This window comes from Marmota marmota, unplaced genomic scaffold, assembly GCF_001458135.2.
Source record: "Marmota marmota marmota unplaced genomic scaffold, marMar, whole genome shotgun sequence".
NCBI lineage: Eukaryota > Metazoa > Chordata > Mammalia > Rodentia > Sciuridae > Marmota > Marmota marmota.
Window position 1 is genome coordinate 2650982 of NW_025999929.1, and position 16424 is coordinate 2667405.

Below are 16424 nucleotides of genomic sequence, written 5' to 3' on the forward strand. Positions count from 1 at the left end.
ATAAGAGCCATTTCTGAGTAAAAGTTAACAGACCCATTTTGACTTAAGGGAATCAGATTGTCTTATTCTTCAGAAGGAAACAGAAAGCACACAGGACTATAGGCATTTTCCTTATTGCTGACACTGTGATCTGAGGGTAGGTGGAGTAAGCTGAGGCACATCAGATCACACTGACCTCTCATAATTTGTTTTGCCAGTCTAGAAATGACTAAAATTCCACTCAAATATATCCTCTTGGAAGGTCTTGGGGAAAATATGCAAACCCAGTGTTATTCCAAACATCCTGCTCTATGGAACCTGGTGCTATGCATCACTTTGTCTGAACATTTGAAATAAGTATATTGATCATGGCTCTCACTTCTAAGATTTCAAATATGAAATCATACCTAAATGTATTCATAACTAGTATACAAATGAGAATGGGCATATCTCATGGGAAGGATACAAAGAAATACAGGAATGATCCTCTGCGGAGGGAACTCCAGCTATTTAAGAATGGAGGAATTTACCTGTGAAATAATGATTACCATAAAGGGCCACACATGGCACAGGGTATTTGAAGAAGGACATAAACCAAAGAAACTAGGGAACTCAGATTAGAATTGAGCATGGTGGGATCTGAATCTGAACTTGAATGATTTTGAAAGCCATAGAATAGAGGAGGGGACAATAAAGATGTGTGGAAAAATAAAGAGAGAGGAAATGAAATTGGGAGGCCACATCTCTGTGCCAGGCATAGAGCTATTTGCTAATTCCCTAATTTATCCCTCCCCCACCAATAATCCTGCAAGGTTGGCATTATTAGCCAACTTGATGAACCCAGAACTGAAACTCAGAGAACTTAAGTGACTAAGGTCACACAGCTGGTAAGTGGTCCTACAGGGATTTGGATTGTAGTCTATGTGACACCAAAGCCAATAATCAGTCCATACTAAACCTGCATTCCCCCAAATCCATCTCATAGCTCGGTAACATGTGAATCATGAGCCAGTTAACAAAATAATTTTTTGGCCAAATAACTTTTGAAAGCTATTAGAATAAATAACACTAATAATGTTACAGATATGAGTTAACATTTATAAACTGCTTCCTATGTACCTGGTTTAAAAGGGTTTTGTTTTAGTTGCAGTTATTTTTTTTTATGGAAAACTCCTAAAGTCTTTAGTAATTTAACTTTCACTGAAAATGTCTAATATTATGTATTGTGGAAATAATATTAATAATCCTTCGTAGGATAACAGTGGTCATAAAAAAAACATAATATTAAAGTAAAATAGTTGGATATAGACCCTAATGGGCTTCAGTTATGTGCCTTTATCTTATGGGCTCCTGTATGGCTATGAACATGAATAAGATGGCCAACTAGTACCAAAATCATAAATGTGAACATACCTTAGAAATCAAAAGCATTAAATGAATTTTGCATGGGGGGATCTTGTTATTTGATGTGCAAAAGAACCTAGAAGCAGAGGCTGCATAGAACGTGAGACAGAAGTCTCATTCTTTTATTGGACCCACACTACTCAATATGGCACAGGAGCCAGATACTGCATGACTATTCTAATTTAAACACTAGACATTATGCCTGGTAACTTTCTATTTTTCCTTTTACCCCTGGCTAATTTCATTAGAATGTACAGCTCTGTAACTACTATAGTGGCCTCCTGAGCTTGGGACTAGTCATAGGTCTCAGGGAACAAAGAGAACAGAAGGTGGAAAAGATAGCTTTTACTGTGCTGTCCCCCAAGTAAGCAAGTCAGGACTGGCCATTCACTATTTGAAATATCGAAGGACAAATGTTCTAGACAGGACACCAAAGGAATGTGTCCTGCCACTTTTGTTATGTAATGATGGTAAAGTTTTAAATTTTTAAAACTATCTGTATCAGGTTTGAACTAGTGGTGTATTACCTGTGTGTTACCTGGCTCTCGAAGCATATGGAATAGTGTGTGTCCAATAAAATAATGAATCTCTGCCTTGCTGATTCCTCCATACAGCATTTACCTAATGCTTTAGAGTTTCTAAGGCATGTTCACATCTATAATCTTATCCAAACTGGGCTGGATAGAGTTCCTTTCTCGCTCTTCACAGTCTCTGATGACCACTTATCTGTGCATGCCCTTAGATGATGGTGGAGGAAAATAACACATTTTGCCATCATTCTAGTGGTAATAACAAAAAGAGATCCAAGACACATTTCAAGAATTCACATGCAGAATTGGTGTCTGACAGGAGGTCAGCACAGCATCAAGATATGTAAGAAGTCCAGCCTAGCTGCCTGGGAAACTGGCAGAATCCACCCATTGAAAGAAAGGCATGAAAAGACATGAAAGGAGTTGAAAAGACAGAAGAAATATCCCTCAAGAAAGTAAATCTGAGAGTCAGAGAAGGAAAGAGATCAGGCCCTACAGAAAAGATGCCCAGAGCTGGGCAAAAGTTTAGTTGCCCTGAATTGTAAAATCTGGGGCTGGGAACCGGGTAGCTCAGTGGTAGGCGCCTGCTCAGCTAGCTTCTGATGCCATACGTTTGGTCTCCCAGCACAGGAAGAAAAAAAAAGATTAGCCTCAACCTGCAACGTCACTGAGACCGCACTAGAAGTTACAACTTCTACCCACTGGAGGGCGATGTTAACTCGTAGTTTCAGAGAAAAACTTCAGTCAGCAGGGCAGAGACTGAACTTTAGTGTCTGGCTGTATTTGCATAAAGAAATTGAACAGACAACCGAAACAATCAACGAATTTGAAATACTTCAAATGATGTGAAAACTCTACTGTCCTTGGAAAATTCACCAGTAATAACAGCTTGTTTTCAAATACACTTTTTAATTTATTAAATACAAATTTAAATCACTATAAAAACGGTGGACACAGTCATTAGATGTTTATTCAAACCGGTAGAATGTACATAACACCAATAGTGAACCCTAATTTAATGTAGGACTGTTGATTGTAATAAATATCCCACTTCCAAGAGGTATGTTGTTAGTGGAGGCTATGCATATGTGGGGACAGAGGGTACATTGGAATATCTCAGTACTTTACTCTCAATTTTGCTGTGAACCTAAAAGTGCGCTAAAAAATGATATTTTTTTTAAAAAAAACTCTTGTTAAAAATTTCTACAAATGAACCTAACAACCTGTTTCATTTGTTGAGCAAGCTAATCCAGAAAAGTTCAGAAACAAATAATGTCGTCAATATCATTGCATAACTTTGGGCAAGTTCCTAACTCGTTAAGCCTCAGCTGACTTATCTGTGGAACAGAGGTAATAATTCTACCAACTTCATAGGCCATTGCAGGGATTAACACACATTGCATGAAAAGTACTTAACAAAGTGCCAGGAACACAATAAATACAACGTAAGTGCTAGTGGTCATCATTGTTATCCATGGAGCCAAATATGGGAGCACCTACTTCCTGAGGCTGTGACAAGGGTTTTGTTCTGTTTCGTTGGGGTGGGGGGGGGTGTTTGCTTGTTTTTTGCTGTGCTGGGATTTGAACCTAGGCCCCCCATGGAGCTACATTCCCATTTTAAAAGTACTTTGAACAAAGTGTGTCACATAGTGAGGACCATCTACATATTTTTCAAATAACATAAGTAAATAAATATAACTAGGTTAAAAGCTTATCCTAAAGACCTAAACACAGTTTTAAAAATGTAAAAGCTGGGGCTGGTGGTATAGGGCACAGTTTAGCATAGCTGAGTTCTATCCCCCACACCAGGAGATGGATATTATATCATTTCAGCATGCCTATTCTAGAAGATTGGAAAGAAATGAAACCTAACACTTGTCATTATCAGTTTTTTAAGTTTCTGAATACTTTGGGCTTGCCAAATTGTCTAATGGTGCCCCCTAACATAAAAATCTCTACTTAAAGGAAAAGAGTACTTCACAAATGGGATCCACATTCTATGTTGACCTTTTAAAGAAATGTTCTTGCTGGGCACTGTGATACACACTTGTAATTCCAGCAGCTCGGGAGGCTGAGGTAGGAGGATTGCAAGTTCCAAGCCAGCCTCAGCAACTTAGCAAGGCCCTAAGCAACTTAGTGAGATCATATCTCAAAATAAAAAATAAAAATTAAAAGGGCTAGGGATGTGGTCAGTGGTTAATCATCCCTGGGTTCAATCCCTAGTTAAAAGAAAAAAGAAAAAGAAAAAGAAAAGAAAGAGAGAGATGATCTCATTTCATTAGATTCTACCTCTTTTTAAAACCATCAGTGATCATTAAGTGAAATTGCTTGTGTCTGTGAGTTTCATATATTTGCCCTTTAAATTAAAGTCATTATTTGGCAGCTATTATCAGCATCTGAACATAATCTACACACTGTCTCACAAATAGTAAGGCTTGGTAATTATCTGTTGAATACATTGATAGAGAATAGAGGGATAAAGATTTAGATGAATACTTAGACTCTTATATGGGCTGATTAAATATATTTGTGAATAAAAGTTTTATTTTTATTTTTTTAAATTTATTTTTTTATTTTTTTATGAGATCAGCTTCTTTATTTTTTTTAATTGGTTGTTCAAAACATTTAAAATTCATTTTTAGGCTTATTCTGTATCCCAATTTCATTAGTTAGCATGAACCTTAAACCTATAAGACGTGTAAGAACAGGCCTAGTTTGTATCCTTGTTCACAGTGCACGTGTGGAACACAAATACTAGACGTGAAAGGATGACTGGACAAGTCAGAGCTTGGGCTCACACACTCCTGGCTTCTGGTTTGGTAATTACCTTTTTTTTAGAATTTCCTGACACCTGGGCCACTGAAAACTTATTAAATTTGCACCTGTCACAGCCGGACTCTTCTAATGGGGCTCCCTGCAGCTCAGAATCCAACTCTGAAATTTAAGCATTGGGGAATTGCCTGCAACCAGCGCTCCTTAGAAGTGGAGCCTGGGGACCTATGGGAACTAAGCAGCAGGGATACAGGTGCAAAGCTAGAGAGAGGTGGAGCCAAGGTGTGAGCCCAGATAGCTAAGCATCCCAAGAGCTGGCCTGCAGGGAGGGCTCTGAGTAGATGGATCCCAAGCCTGGCCCATCAATTACTCTGCCAAGCCCCAGGGTGGGAAAGGGTCTGTGGGAGAACCTTGACAGCAACCACAGAATGAACTTTCTACATGTTCTACAAAGAAGACTCGCTTTGCCCAAACACATAAAAAGCAGCATAGAAGGCTTGGTTGAAAGAAAATTCTAACTTTCAGAAAAAGTAGTGGCTTGTAATGAATCTCAGACAAGTCCATTTCTCCTCTCTAGGACTTTAAATTTCCCCTTCAAAGAATAATTTGGATAAGCTGATCCCAAAATTCACTCAAGATCTAATCCTAGGTCCCTCATCTGTGTGTGTGTGTGTATGTGTGTATGTGTGTGTGTGTGTTGCTGAGCACCGAACCTGGGACCTTGCACATGCTAAGAACATGTTCTACCACCAAGCCATGCTCCCAGCCCCACAGTTCCTAATCTTTGAGCCACAGTTTCTATACCCACAGCACTGGTCTGTAGTGTTCCCTTAGCTATGGAAATGCCAGTAACCTGCAGGCATCCAAACTTCCAAGTGGGTAAAACCATGAGCCATGACTTATACAATAGATTTGTTGTATAAGTGGACATTTATATGGACATCCAAATGAGCAAATATCATTCTAACACCATCAATGGACCAGCAGATAAGATATTTTTCCCCTATTAAAATTGAAAATGAGGATGAAAGAATCACTATAATGAATATAAAATGCAAGGTGGCATCACAGGTTCCAAGGCTGTCACTGTAGGTAAGCAGACAAGGACCTGTGGATACTTAAGCAAGTAAGAGAACAAGGTACTGATGATTATAACAAGTACAGCCTTTATATTTTACAAAGCACTTTCATACATACTGCAGTACTTTATTTGGCCCCAAAAGCAACTGTGTGTAGCAAATGGGGCTGCTATGCAAAGAATTTAAAGAATTCCCCTGAGGAGGAAGAGTTGGGCCTGCAAGCTGCATCAGACCCCAGTGGTCTATCTTTAACAGAATATGTAATTGTGAAGTGCAAAGTTGGGCATGGTGGGGGCAATCAGTGGTGGTTTAGAGAGCAACCATTGAGTTAAAAGTTCAGGTCCACCTCTTACTGCTCCTGGACATTGGGTAAGGTAATTAACCCTCAGTTGTCTGTAGAGATAACACCTACCTCAAAGGCTGACAGACTTTGAATGCATCAGAATACACACACACACACACACACACACACACACTCGCCCTCCATGCCCGTCTTTGCTTGGGCTGTTGCCAGATCCATATAGGAGTAGAAAGACACTTCAACCCAGAGCCAATGCATCTCCTCTTCTCCCCTGGGTTCTCTGTCATTGCAGCAAGATTCTCGTGGGAACCAACACATATGCACAGGCAATTGAAAATACCAGCAGGTAGTTATCCTTGATCAGTGGGGATGGGTCCTGGGGGATCAGCACCCCCTTCAGTCCTGGGTCATCCTTCCTATGGTGGTCACTTAGGCATGACCTGGTTGGGGCTTCCCTTCTTCCCTGATTTACATACCCCAGTCCCATGACTGCTCCTGGGAGCCAATTCCCAAAAGAAGGACCTACACAAATGCTCTGGCCTCAGATTCTGCTTTCTGGTGACATGATGGAGACACAGACTAGGCACACAAGAACTCTAAGTGAACTTTTCCTAATATCAACATTCTGTACTAAATGCTTTCTATTATCAATTTTCTCTGTCTTCTCTCTAGACAGAAGGTTCCACTGCTGCCTGCTTACCACCATTTCCCTGATCTTTGTTACTGTCATCACATGGTAGACAGAAAATGAGAAATAGAGGTGAAAGGGTCAAATGCCACAGAGCAAAGTTCTGAAAATAGTTCCTGAATCTGGGTGTCCTCCTGATTTAACTGACATGGGACCACCATATGGCAGGGGATTTTAGGTGATTTAAGGTCAGAAACTAACAGACCATTTATAATTTTATGTTGTATGTATATATTGTTGTGCATTAGAAAAATCTCTAGTTAGCACAATAAAGCTATGATCTCACTCTGTTTTTGCTTTTGTTAAAAATTTTATAAATGAGGGCTGGGGCTGGGGCTGGGACTGGGGCTCAGTGGCAGAGTGCTTGCCTAGCATGTGGAAGGCACTGGGTTCTATCCTCAGCACCACATAAAAATAAAGAAATAAAATAAAGGTATTGTGTGTCTACAACTAAGAATATTTTTAAAAAATGTTTTAAATGACTTGATATTTGAAAAATATTAATAGGAGTAAGGATTGCAGGAAAATAGAGTCATCCTTCATATCCTTAAGAGATTAGCTCCAGGACTTCATCCAAAGTCCTTTATATAAAATGGTGCGGTAGTTATGTATAACATACACATTTCCTCCTGTATGTTTTAAATCATCCTGTATACTTTAAAACACTAACATAATGTAAATGCTAAGCAAATATTCTGTCTTGGTAGGAAATAATGACAAGGAAAGAATCTGTAGATGTTCATTATAGACATGATTTTTTTCTTTCTTTTCTTTTTTCCTTTTTTTTTTTTCAATGGTACCAGGATTGAACTCAGGGGCATTGATCCCTAAGCCACATCCTCAGCCTTATTTTGTATTTTATTTAAGAGACAGGGTCTCACTGAGTTGCTTGGCACCTCGCCATTGCTGAAGCTGGCTTTGAACTCTTGATCCTCCTGCCTCAGACTGCCAAGCTTCTGGTATTACAGGTGTGAGCCATCATGACTGGCTTTTCTAACATTTTTGATTCGTGTTTGGTTAAATCTGCAAATGAAGAACCCATGGATATGGAGAACCAACTGTACAACGAAAATCATTAAGGTAGTCTGTGAAAAGTTGAAGTCTGGAAAACACTAATAAATAAATGTAAATTTTACAACCATTGTGGTTTTGGAAAATGGATAGAAGTAGAGTTTGACTGACTGTATTTAAGAATTTTATTATCAAGTGTGGTTACCTCTTCTCTTACCTAGGAATACAGATTTGATTTGTAACATTTATAATTTTGATTATCCTGTTTTAACTTTTAGAAAAAATGAAAATATTTTTCTCCTATTGCAACAAGTAACAGAAATAGCATAAAACTATCATAATTTTAATTATTCTGAGAGGCTAAAACAACACAAAGCTAAAACAACATAAACATAAATATGGCTCACCTGTTTTTAGTCAAGGACACCAGGAGCTCTACAAGTGTAGGGATCTACATACAGGGCATTGGAAATCCTTTTCATTACTATATGTCTTCAGTGGGAACAAAGCTTATTAATATCATAAACAGAATTATTTGATGCCTTTATAAAAGACTAAAACTTCTGTGCTTGTAGAAATTTCCAAGATAATAGTTGCCTACATTTCTAAATAATCACTAGCAATGAAAAAAAAAAAACTAAAAGGATATGTTGTAAAAATCTCATTTAAGAGAGATTTTCTTTACAGTTGAAGAGTTAAAAAAGAAATCTTTAGAATTATATACCCACAGTGCTCCTAAATACTTGTTGACCTCTTCATTGGGAAAAGCCAGAGGCCCACATTCTCATAGGTGGAGTGAATAGCACATTATTTTTCACATGGGAATTGGAAGCCCCATTGCATTCTCCATAGAAGAAACATAGTCCCCTGATACCTCCGTAGGAGATATGTGAAACAACTGAAAATGACTGACACATGGATAGTAGGGACTGCAATGGAAAAATGTAGACTTAATCATGATGTTAGGTTGCACCTAAAGAGAGGTATGATATTTTATGATATCCTACTTTTTTAAAAAAAAATTCTACTGCTTTCTCCCAATACATTTATCTGGTCCTCAACTGACATAGATCAGATGATAGATAAACCATTCCAAGATTTGGCAATTCTTCTGGCAGTGAACTTGGCTCAGGGCCTCAGGGAAGCCAATTCCTAGAGCTCTGTCCTCCTCTGTCATCAAGAGGCAAAGTTGGTGATTTCTCATGGGATGTAAATGAGGCCTGTATACACAGGAATATACACCCACCCTCACACCTGAAATCTTTTTTTAAACTGTAAGTCATGCATTGTCAATGGGGGCGATAGTCCACAGGGGCTTAAAATTGGTTCTTTGTGGAGAGGGGATGAAGCACACATACACATGCAATACAGCTGAGCGGTTTATCTATGCTATGAAAATTTCATGAGGAGGGAGCAGGTATAGCTCATCAGCAGAGCATTTACTTGCCAGCAAGTGAAAGGTTCCAGGTTCGATTCCCAGCACCACAAAAAAGAAAATGCTTTTTTTAAAGTAAATAGATAAATTTCATGGGAGGGTTTAATCAGAGGGAAAACAAAGTTTGAGGATAAGATTAAATGATAATGAAAAAAAGATGGAGAAACTACCCTGAATATACCTTCAAGTAGGAACACTCTTTGCTGTCAAATTTTCTAAATTGCCTAGTATCATCTAAAAAAATAATTCATCGAATGCTAATTGATAAAAGAATTAAGAAGGTGGTAAGATCTGTACCCCAGACAGGAATACCACCTCTTGGAAAGTGCCTAGATGCTTAAAATAGTAAATCCTCCTCCTCCTCCTTCTTGCAGAATTCTACTGTTTTCCTGACTGAATTCCATTCTTGGAATAGCTGGAGTATCACAAGAAAAGCAGTATGGGTTCAAAGGAGAATGCATAGAAGGAGGAGCTCAGAAGGGCTTATACTCTTTCAGAGCTGTATTTGCAATAAACTTCTTAAAAAGAGAAAAAGCAGTTTTGCTTTTTTATTTTTTTCTTTTTACAATGAAGGCACATAAGAAGGAGAAAAATGACATCATTTTAGGCTCTCACACTCCAAAGTGATCACCGAATAATAAATACCAGGCATAGCTGGTGGTGCAATTGTTGGAAATGTTGGAAGGTGCCACTTGCCACTATTATTAACCCTCCCTTTCTAAGACGGTAGCCCTGGGCAAGGATTCAACAGGGCATGCATTCCATTGCCTCGGTTAAGCAACACTCAGGGGCTGGAAACATTCGCACAGAAGACAAAATGAATCTGTCGTGGTTAAAAGGGAGTTTGCTACCTGTGTGTCCCCAAGAGCAGGAGCCTGTCTGTGGCCTCCCCGTGTCATCGCCGCCCGGAATAGGCGCCAGAGGACTGAAGACGACAGAAGGCACACGCTACCTACGATCCAGACGCTTTTTCTTCTAAGTGTTGAGTCCATTCTCTGGGAGCAGCTGTGAAGTTCCTTGGCTCACAGGCGCCTTCCCTCCCCTGATCTAGCTCAAGCACTTTCCAAGCACTGTTGCTCCCTGCTCTGCTCTGCTCTGAGGAGTGGGTATCCCGAATTGCTGAGGATTCCTGCAGAGTCTGCCATGAGCGTCTCCAATTACACCATCTACAAGTATTCTGCCTCTTTAAAAGGAAAATATGATGACTTTGAGTGACAGATCCAAAACAGGTGCAGGGGCTGAGGGAGACCTGCTGGCTATAAGGAATGCCGACGCGCATGCGTTTGTCTCCAGTTCAAGGACTAGTAGCTGCACTGTAACTCCTGTCGGCTGCCTAGGCTGGGCCACCGCCAGCCAGGCGGCTTTCTCTTGCCCTTGTGGGGTGAGGAGCAAAGAATAGGGGTGGAGAGAGACAACTTTCGAAAATCACAAAACTTCCACCCTCAGTTGTGCTATTTCGAGATCTAAGTTACAGCCACTCTGGACGCTGTTGGTGGTTCAATTTCATAGCAGTTGGTCAGGAAATGCCACCTAGTATTAAACCCACCATCTGCAATCAAAATAGGGAGATTCATGCTTTGCTTCAACCCACTCTATCCTTTTGCACATCCTGTTGATAAATATTTTATTCGGTTTGGTCTTTGGAGCATTGGTACCAGGCCTTTTAAACATTCCAGGGATTACAAGGTCTGCTTGTGTTAGGGTTGTCCTTATTTTCTACCCCCACCCTGCCCCCACCCCTAGATGGGATATGGAAGAATTTAAACCTGGTTTTAAAAGAAGAATTATTCCTAACTAAGGAAGACTTTTAGCACAAATCAATCAGGGTTAAGGTAATTTTTTAAAAGTTGACTTAGAAGAGTAGATTAGACAAAGGGGAATGAAGGGAATGGGAATCGAAAAGACAGTGGAATGAATCTGACATAACTTTCCTATGTTCATATGTGAATACATGACCAGTGAAACACATCATGTACAACCACGATAATAGGATCCTAATTAGAATAGGTCATACTCCGTGTGTATATAATATGTCAAAATACACTCTACTGTCATGCATATCTAAAAAGAACAAATAAAACAATAAGAGTCCTATAAGCACAGTTGTGGAACCATGGTCCATGGTGATGTATTTTTTTAGAAGGGCCATCCTCACTCTGGCATCCCACAGTTTTTGTACTTGGGACCATGCATTTTGGGTGGAGGACAAGAAACTAGGGATATCCAGGAAGGTCCAGAAAACCAAAGGACAAGGAGGTGGGCACAGACCACATAGACCATCTTGGGTATAAAAAGCAGGTAGATGGACTGAGGTTGAAGTTCAGTGGTAAAATGTTTGTTTAGCAAGCACAAGGCCCTGGGTTCCATCCCCAGCACTGGGAAAACAAACAAACAAACAAAAACAAAAGAAAGCAGGATGCATGTAGTATACCTGGGAAGGTAGTGAAAAGTAGGCAGAGCTGAATGATTGTCTAAGAACATTATTTGACACTTTTGTTTTTTAGTGAGCAAGTAGGGATGCCAATAGGGATGTGTGTGTGCTGTGTGTGTGTGTGAGGAGGGAGCGATATTACATTAAATCTGAGAGCTATTTATATAGGCACTAGAGAACTGACAAAATTAAATCTTGGGGATAGGGTATAGCTCAGTGGTACTTAGCATGCTTAAAGTGTATACTTAGCATGCTTAAAGCCCTGAGTTCGATGCCCAGCACAAAAGTAAATAAGTGAATAATTTTTTTAAAATCCCTGGATCTGATTGAATAAAAGCAATACTAATTATAGTTATTAGAACCATATATCATTTTTAAGGTAACGGTATATACACAGTGGCTGTCCTCATCTTTCACATATGTCAGTATATTGCTTTTTTAGTTTTACTTGATTTTTTTACTTGTATGTTGACATACACAATGAATGCTTCAATCTGGTTTATTATTAGTGCTAAAAGTCTTCCTTAGTTAGGAGTTGATTTGTGCTAAAAGTCTTCGTTAGTTAGGCTGAAAATTTTTTGAAAAATCCAACCACTTATTCAACTTCCTCACGTGCAAGACCTTCTTTTGAAGGAGAATTGTGGAGGCCCTCCAAGGAGGGAAGGCAGGACTACGAGTCAGCCTGGAGGTGATGCAGTAGTGATGACTGTGGGTGCTGGTGGTGATATTTAATGTTGAGTGCACGTAGGTTTGGAGGACGGCAGAGCTCATGCCGTGGGGTGGAGGGAGAGGGGGAAATCACTAGTATGTGAGGGAGGGAAGCTCTGCTGTGGCTTCATTCTTGGGGCAGGTGATCCAGGAGGATGACCATCACTCTCTATCTATCCCTGCATCCTCTCTTGGGGAGGGGCCTTTACCATCCTCCAAAGTTTTTAATTTTGAGTCATCATGGAAGTCAGAAAGGAAGGAGAAAAACAGAAACAAAGTCTTTAGGGCAGAGAGCTAGATGCCCCTCTCTGAGTAGTAAATGCTTTTAAAATTCTACACTAGATGTATAAATTAGGTGACTTTGAACATCCTTTGAAAAGTAACAGAATAAGAACAGTCATTAGAAAACAGAATGAAAAGAAAGCAGAAAAATTAAAAGAACAAAATTAAAATTGCAAAAAGAATTTTTTAAGTAGAAAGAAGTAGAATATATTAGTATTTAATAAATTCAACCAAAAAAGTAGAAGAAGAGAAAGAAGAGAGTTAAAAATAAAGTCAGTGGAAGAAAAATAAATGAAATAGAAAAATCTGGTTAAGAGCAGAAAAAGAAATGAATCCAAGTTTTATCCAACTATTTTAACATAGGTTGCTAAATTTATACATAATTTTTCCACTGTTGGTTCTGCAGATAAAGTCTATTCTAGAAAGTAAATGTACTCTAAGCTTCCAGAACAAAAGCTTTCATGTCACCAGAGTGTCTGAAATTCAGAGCAAATTCTTTTCAGCAAAACCACTGAATGTTTCTACTATGATTAGTAGTGTTAATCCTTTCAGAGAAAGAAGGGATAAAAGAGAAAGAGGAAGAAAGTTGACAAGCATTTTTTTTTTTTAAATAGTCCCTGGAGAGAAAAGAGTGGTATGGTAAAGATTTACCGCAGCCGGAGAGAAAAGAGTGGTATGGTAAAGATTTACTGCAGTCTAGCAGAAGATGGAGACGTGTTAATCCAGCTCTGTCTACATACCTGAAGACATCTGAGATGCTGGAATGGCCTTCTCCTCCCACCCACTGCCAGGCCTGCCACCCTGCACCACCCGGATAGGGCCTTGGCTACCGCAGGAAGGAGAAGAGCTCTGAGCCTCCGACACATGTACCCATCCATTTTCCACATGGCAAGAGAGAGAGACTGGGAAATTTACTGCTGACATCTCTGGGCTTGTCTCCATTTACAAATAAGAAACTGAATGGGATATAGAGAATTCCTTGTCACTTCTTCCCACCTTTCACACAGTATCAACTGCAGGACAGAAGCCAACAGGCCTGAGCCACAAAAGGGAGAGACGACTTCTTTTAGGGTTTCTGCAGATTCAACGTTTTCAATCTTTCTCTCAAAAATATCTCTCAAAAAATATACAACTGCCCCATCATTGATTTCTAACATTCTAGAACCATTGTTAATCATAAAAGTAAATCTTCCTAAAAATGTTTATGGTCCAACTTACCAGTATCTCTTACTTTTTAAAGACAGTTACTTATTTGTAAAATTTAGATAACAGAACTTGGAGAAAAGCTGAACATGAAAAATAATCAGACTCATATAAACTATTGCATCTACTTGATGGTTTCAGAGTTATGCAAAGTTATACGAATACACTTTATCTTTCATGTCTTGTAGAAATTAATGAACAGAAAAAAAATTCATGCTTATTTATTTGTACAATTAACAGCCCTGATCAGAAAGACTTTCATTTATCACTTAAATTTTGCTTGTGGAAATTTCTTCTTGCTCTATATTGAGCAAGATATTAACTAGCCTGGCACAGTGACACACACCTGAAGTCCCAGACACTTGGAGGCTAAGGTAGGAGGATCATTTGAACCCTAGAGATTGGGGCCAGCCTGTGTAACATAGTGAGATCCCATTTCAAAATTAAAAAAAAAAAAAGATATTATCTCACGGGGAAAATAGAGTTCTCAAAGAAATCTGCTTTACTATAACTCATTTCTTCCTTCCTGCACATTTTACTGTTCTTAACTCACAGTAAAATAACTCCTAGGGCTGTTATATACAATATCTCTATTTCATCCACTGTTTTGTTGTTCAAAATGCCCTTCCCACCTGAATAGTGTTTTTTGGAATAATAGCTGAGCAAAGAAGGATGTTTTCCAAACCTGTCTAACAAGAATCACTTGCTCTGATTATTAGCAACAATGATTCCAGGCCCTCATCCAGAATTCAGAATTCACTTGAATAGACCTGTTTGTTCCTCTAACATTTTTGGTGCTTATTATGTCTCCACAACTGGGTAAATAAGTGGCTGGGATGCAAAATGTGGTCCCAACCTTCAGGATCCCTGTCTGGGAAAGACGATAAATACATTCAAAAGCCTTGCGGGTGCTAAGAGAAGCACAGGCAAAATGCAATGAAGCCCACGCTGGACCAGAGCTGCACTTCAAGGGATGATGAATGGAAGTGACTAAGATAAGGGAAGGGAGGAAATTGCTTCTGCTGCTGCTGCTGCTGTTGCTGGCTAACATTTATTAAATGTTTACCATGTAGCTCAGGGGTAGAGTGTGTGATTAGAATGCTCAAGGCCCTGGGTTTGCTTCCCAGCACCACCAAAACAAAACAAAACAAAAAGGAAAACAAAGAAGTGCTTGTGATTGTGTCAGGTATTTTGCTGAGGAGTTATTCCACTTAATTTTCACAAAAGCTATCATCTCATTTTTCAGATGGGGCAGCTCCTTGTTTGAATTTAGTAACTAACCAAAGAACACTCTGCACCCTTGTTCTGCACAGCAGAGGACACAGGGTTCCACAATCATGCCATCAGCAAGTCCTGCTTGTCCCTTCTCTGGTCTTCACTATCAATAGCTCTACCCCTTGGGGAACTCAAGGTCTTCAGGAAATTAGAACCTTCATCTGTAGAACAATTGTGGTCCTCACAGCACTTCCCTGAATCTCAAGCCCAAATCCATCATTTTAAAGGATTCTTCCTCAAAGTGTGTTTCCACAGGCTCCATTAATGTATATACTTGGCAGGGGGTTGCTGGGGATGGAACCCAGGCACCTGGGCATGCTAAGTGCTCTCTCTACCACCAAGTTATGGTCCAGCCCCCAAAGCTGCTAAGCCGCTTACCACAAGGTAAAAATATATCTTCAAAGACTTCCTGATTGTTAACCAAACTCAACTTCATTGTTTAACAGCATTCTCAATGAAACAAAACAGGAAATTGCCTATCAAAACCTTTCCTTAATTCTCTATATAAGTGACAAAATAGAATTTGAAAAGGGTCAAATAAATGGCTCCACCTGATATATTAAAAGAAAAAAGATAAAACTGGTAATATTTAGAAGACTACATCAGCACATAATTACCTCATTCTTCCCAGATCTTGGATGCTCTTCACTGGCTTTTTCTTCCAGAAAGCATTTCACTTTCTCAACCTCTTCCATGCACTTTAAAAAGGCCATTTTCTCCAGCCCGTTGCTGCTGTAACATGTGTTGATTTCTTCCAGTCTCTTCACTTTTAGCATCTTGGTGGTGAGTCCAATTAAGCTACTGCCTGGCATGTGGCTCTCGCCTCCCTCTGTCTCCGATTTGTAAATCAAGACACAATCATGACTTTTTAGTGTTCCCTTCTCTTGACTGTTAAAAAAAAAAAAAAAAAAAGGAAACCAAGAAAATTCTCATCACTTAATCACATATTGACTTTCTCAACAACTAATCAATGAGAATTTGGAAGTCTCTTCTATTTAAAGAGAGAAGATCCAAAATTGGGAAGAAGAATGTTAATATTCATATTGAACTTCCACCACTGGAACTTTTAAAGGAAAATATTTTTTGTTTTGTTTTGTTTTTACTTTTCCTACAAAGAGTAAGAAGCCATCTCAAGTTCAATTGGATGTTTATGTTACCGCTCTCACTGTGTGAAATAAGGTGCATATTAAGGACAGTAAAATACCTCACCCAGATGTTTCCTTGGCATATTTTGAGTTGGTTATTCAGGAAAAAGTGCACATGTCTGTAAACATGGAAAAATGCTGTGAAAAGCTCTCCTTTTATAAAAAGGAATGTACTGCTATC

The 16424-nt window shown here is 39.2% G+C and overlaps 1 protein-coding gene across 3 annotated transcripts in view; it reads right to left on the reverse strand.

Moving 5' to 3' along the window:
• Positions 1–15948, reverse strand: part of Mylk4 (myosin light chain kinase family member 4) — a 75883-nt gene extending 59935 nt beyond the window's left edge. Inside the window, exon 1 of one of the 3 annotated variants that reach the window (XM_015506138.2) lies at positions 15716–15948. In XM_015506138.2, coding sequence (XP_015361624.2) covers positions 15716–15910 — 195 coding nt within the window. In that variant the 5' untranslated portion in view covers positions 15911–15948. Of the gene's footprint in view, positions 1–10050; positions 10505–15715 lie in introns of those variants that run through there. The other 2 variants (XM_048800486.1, XM_048800485.1) reach the window with 2 other exon arrangements.
• Between the last annotated feature and the right edge of the window lie 476 nt (positions 15949–16424).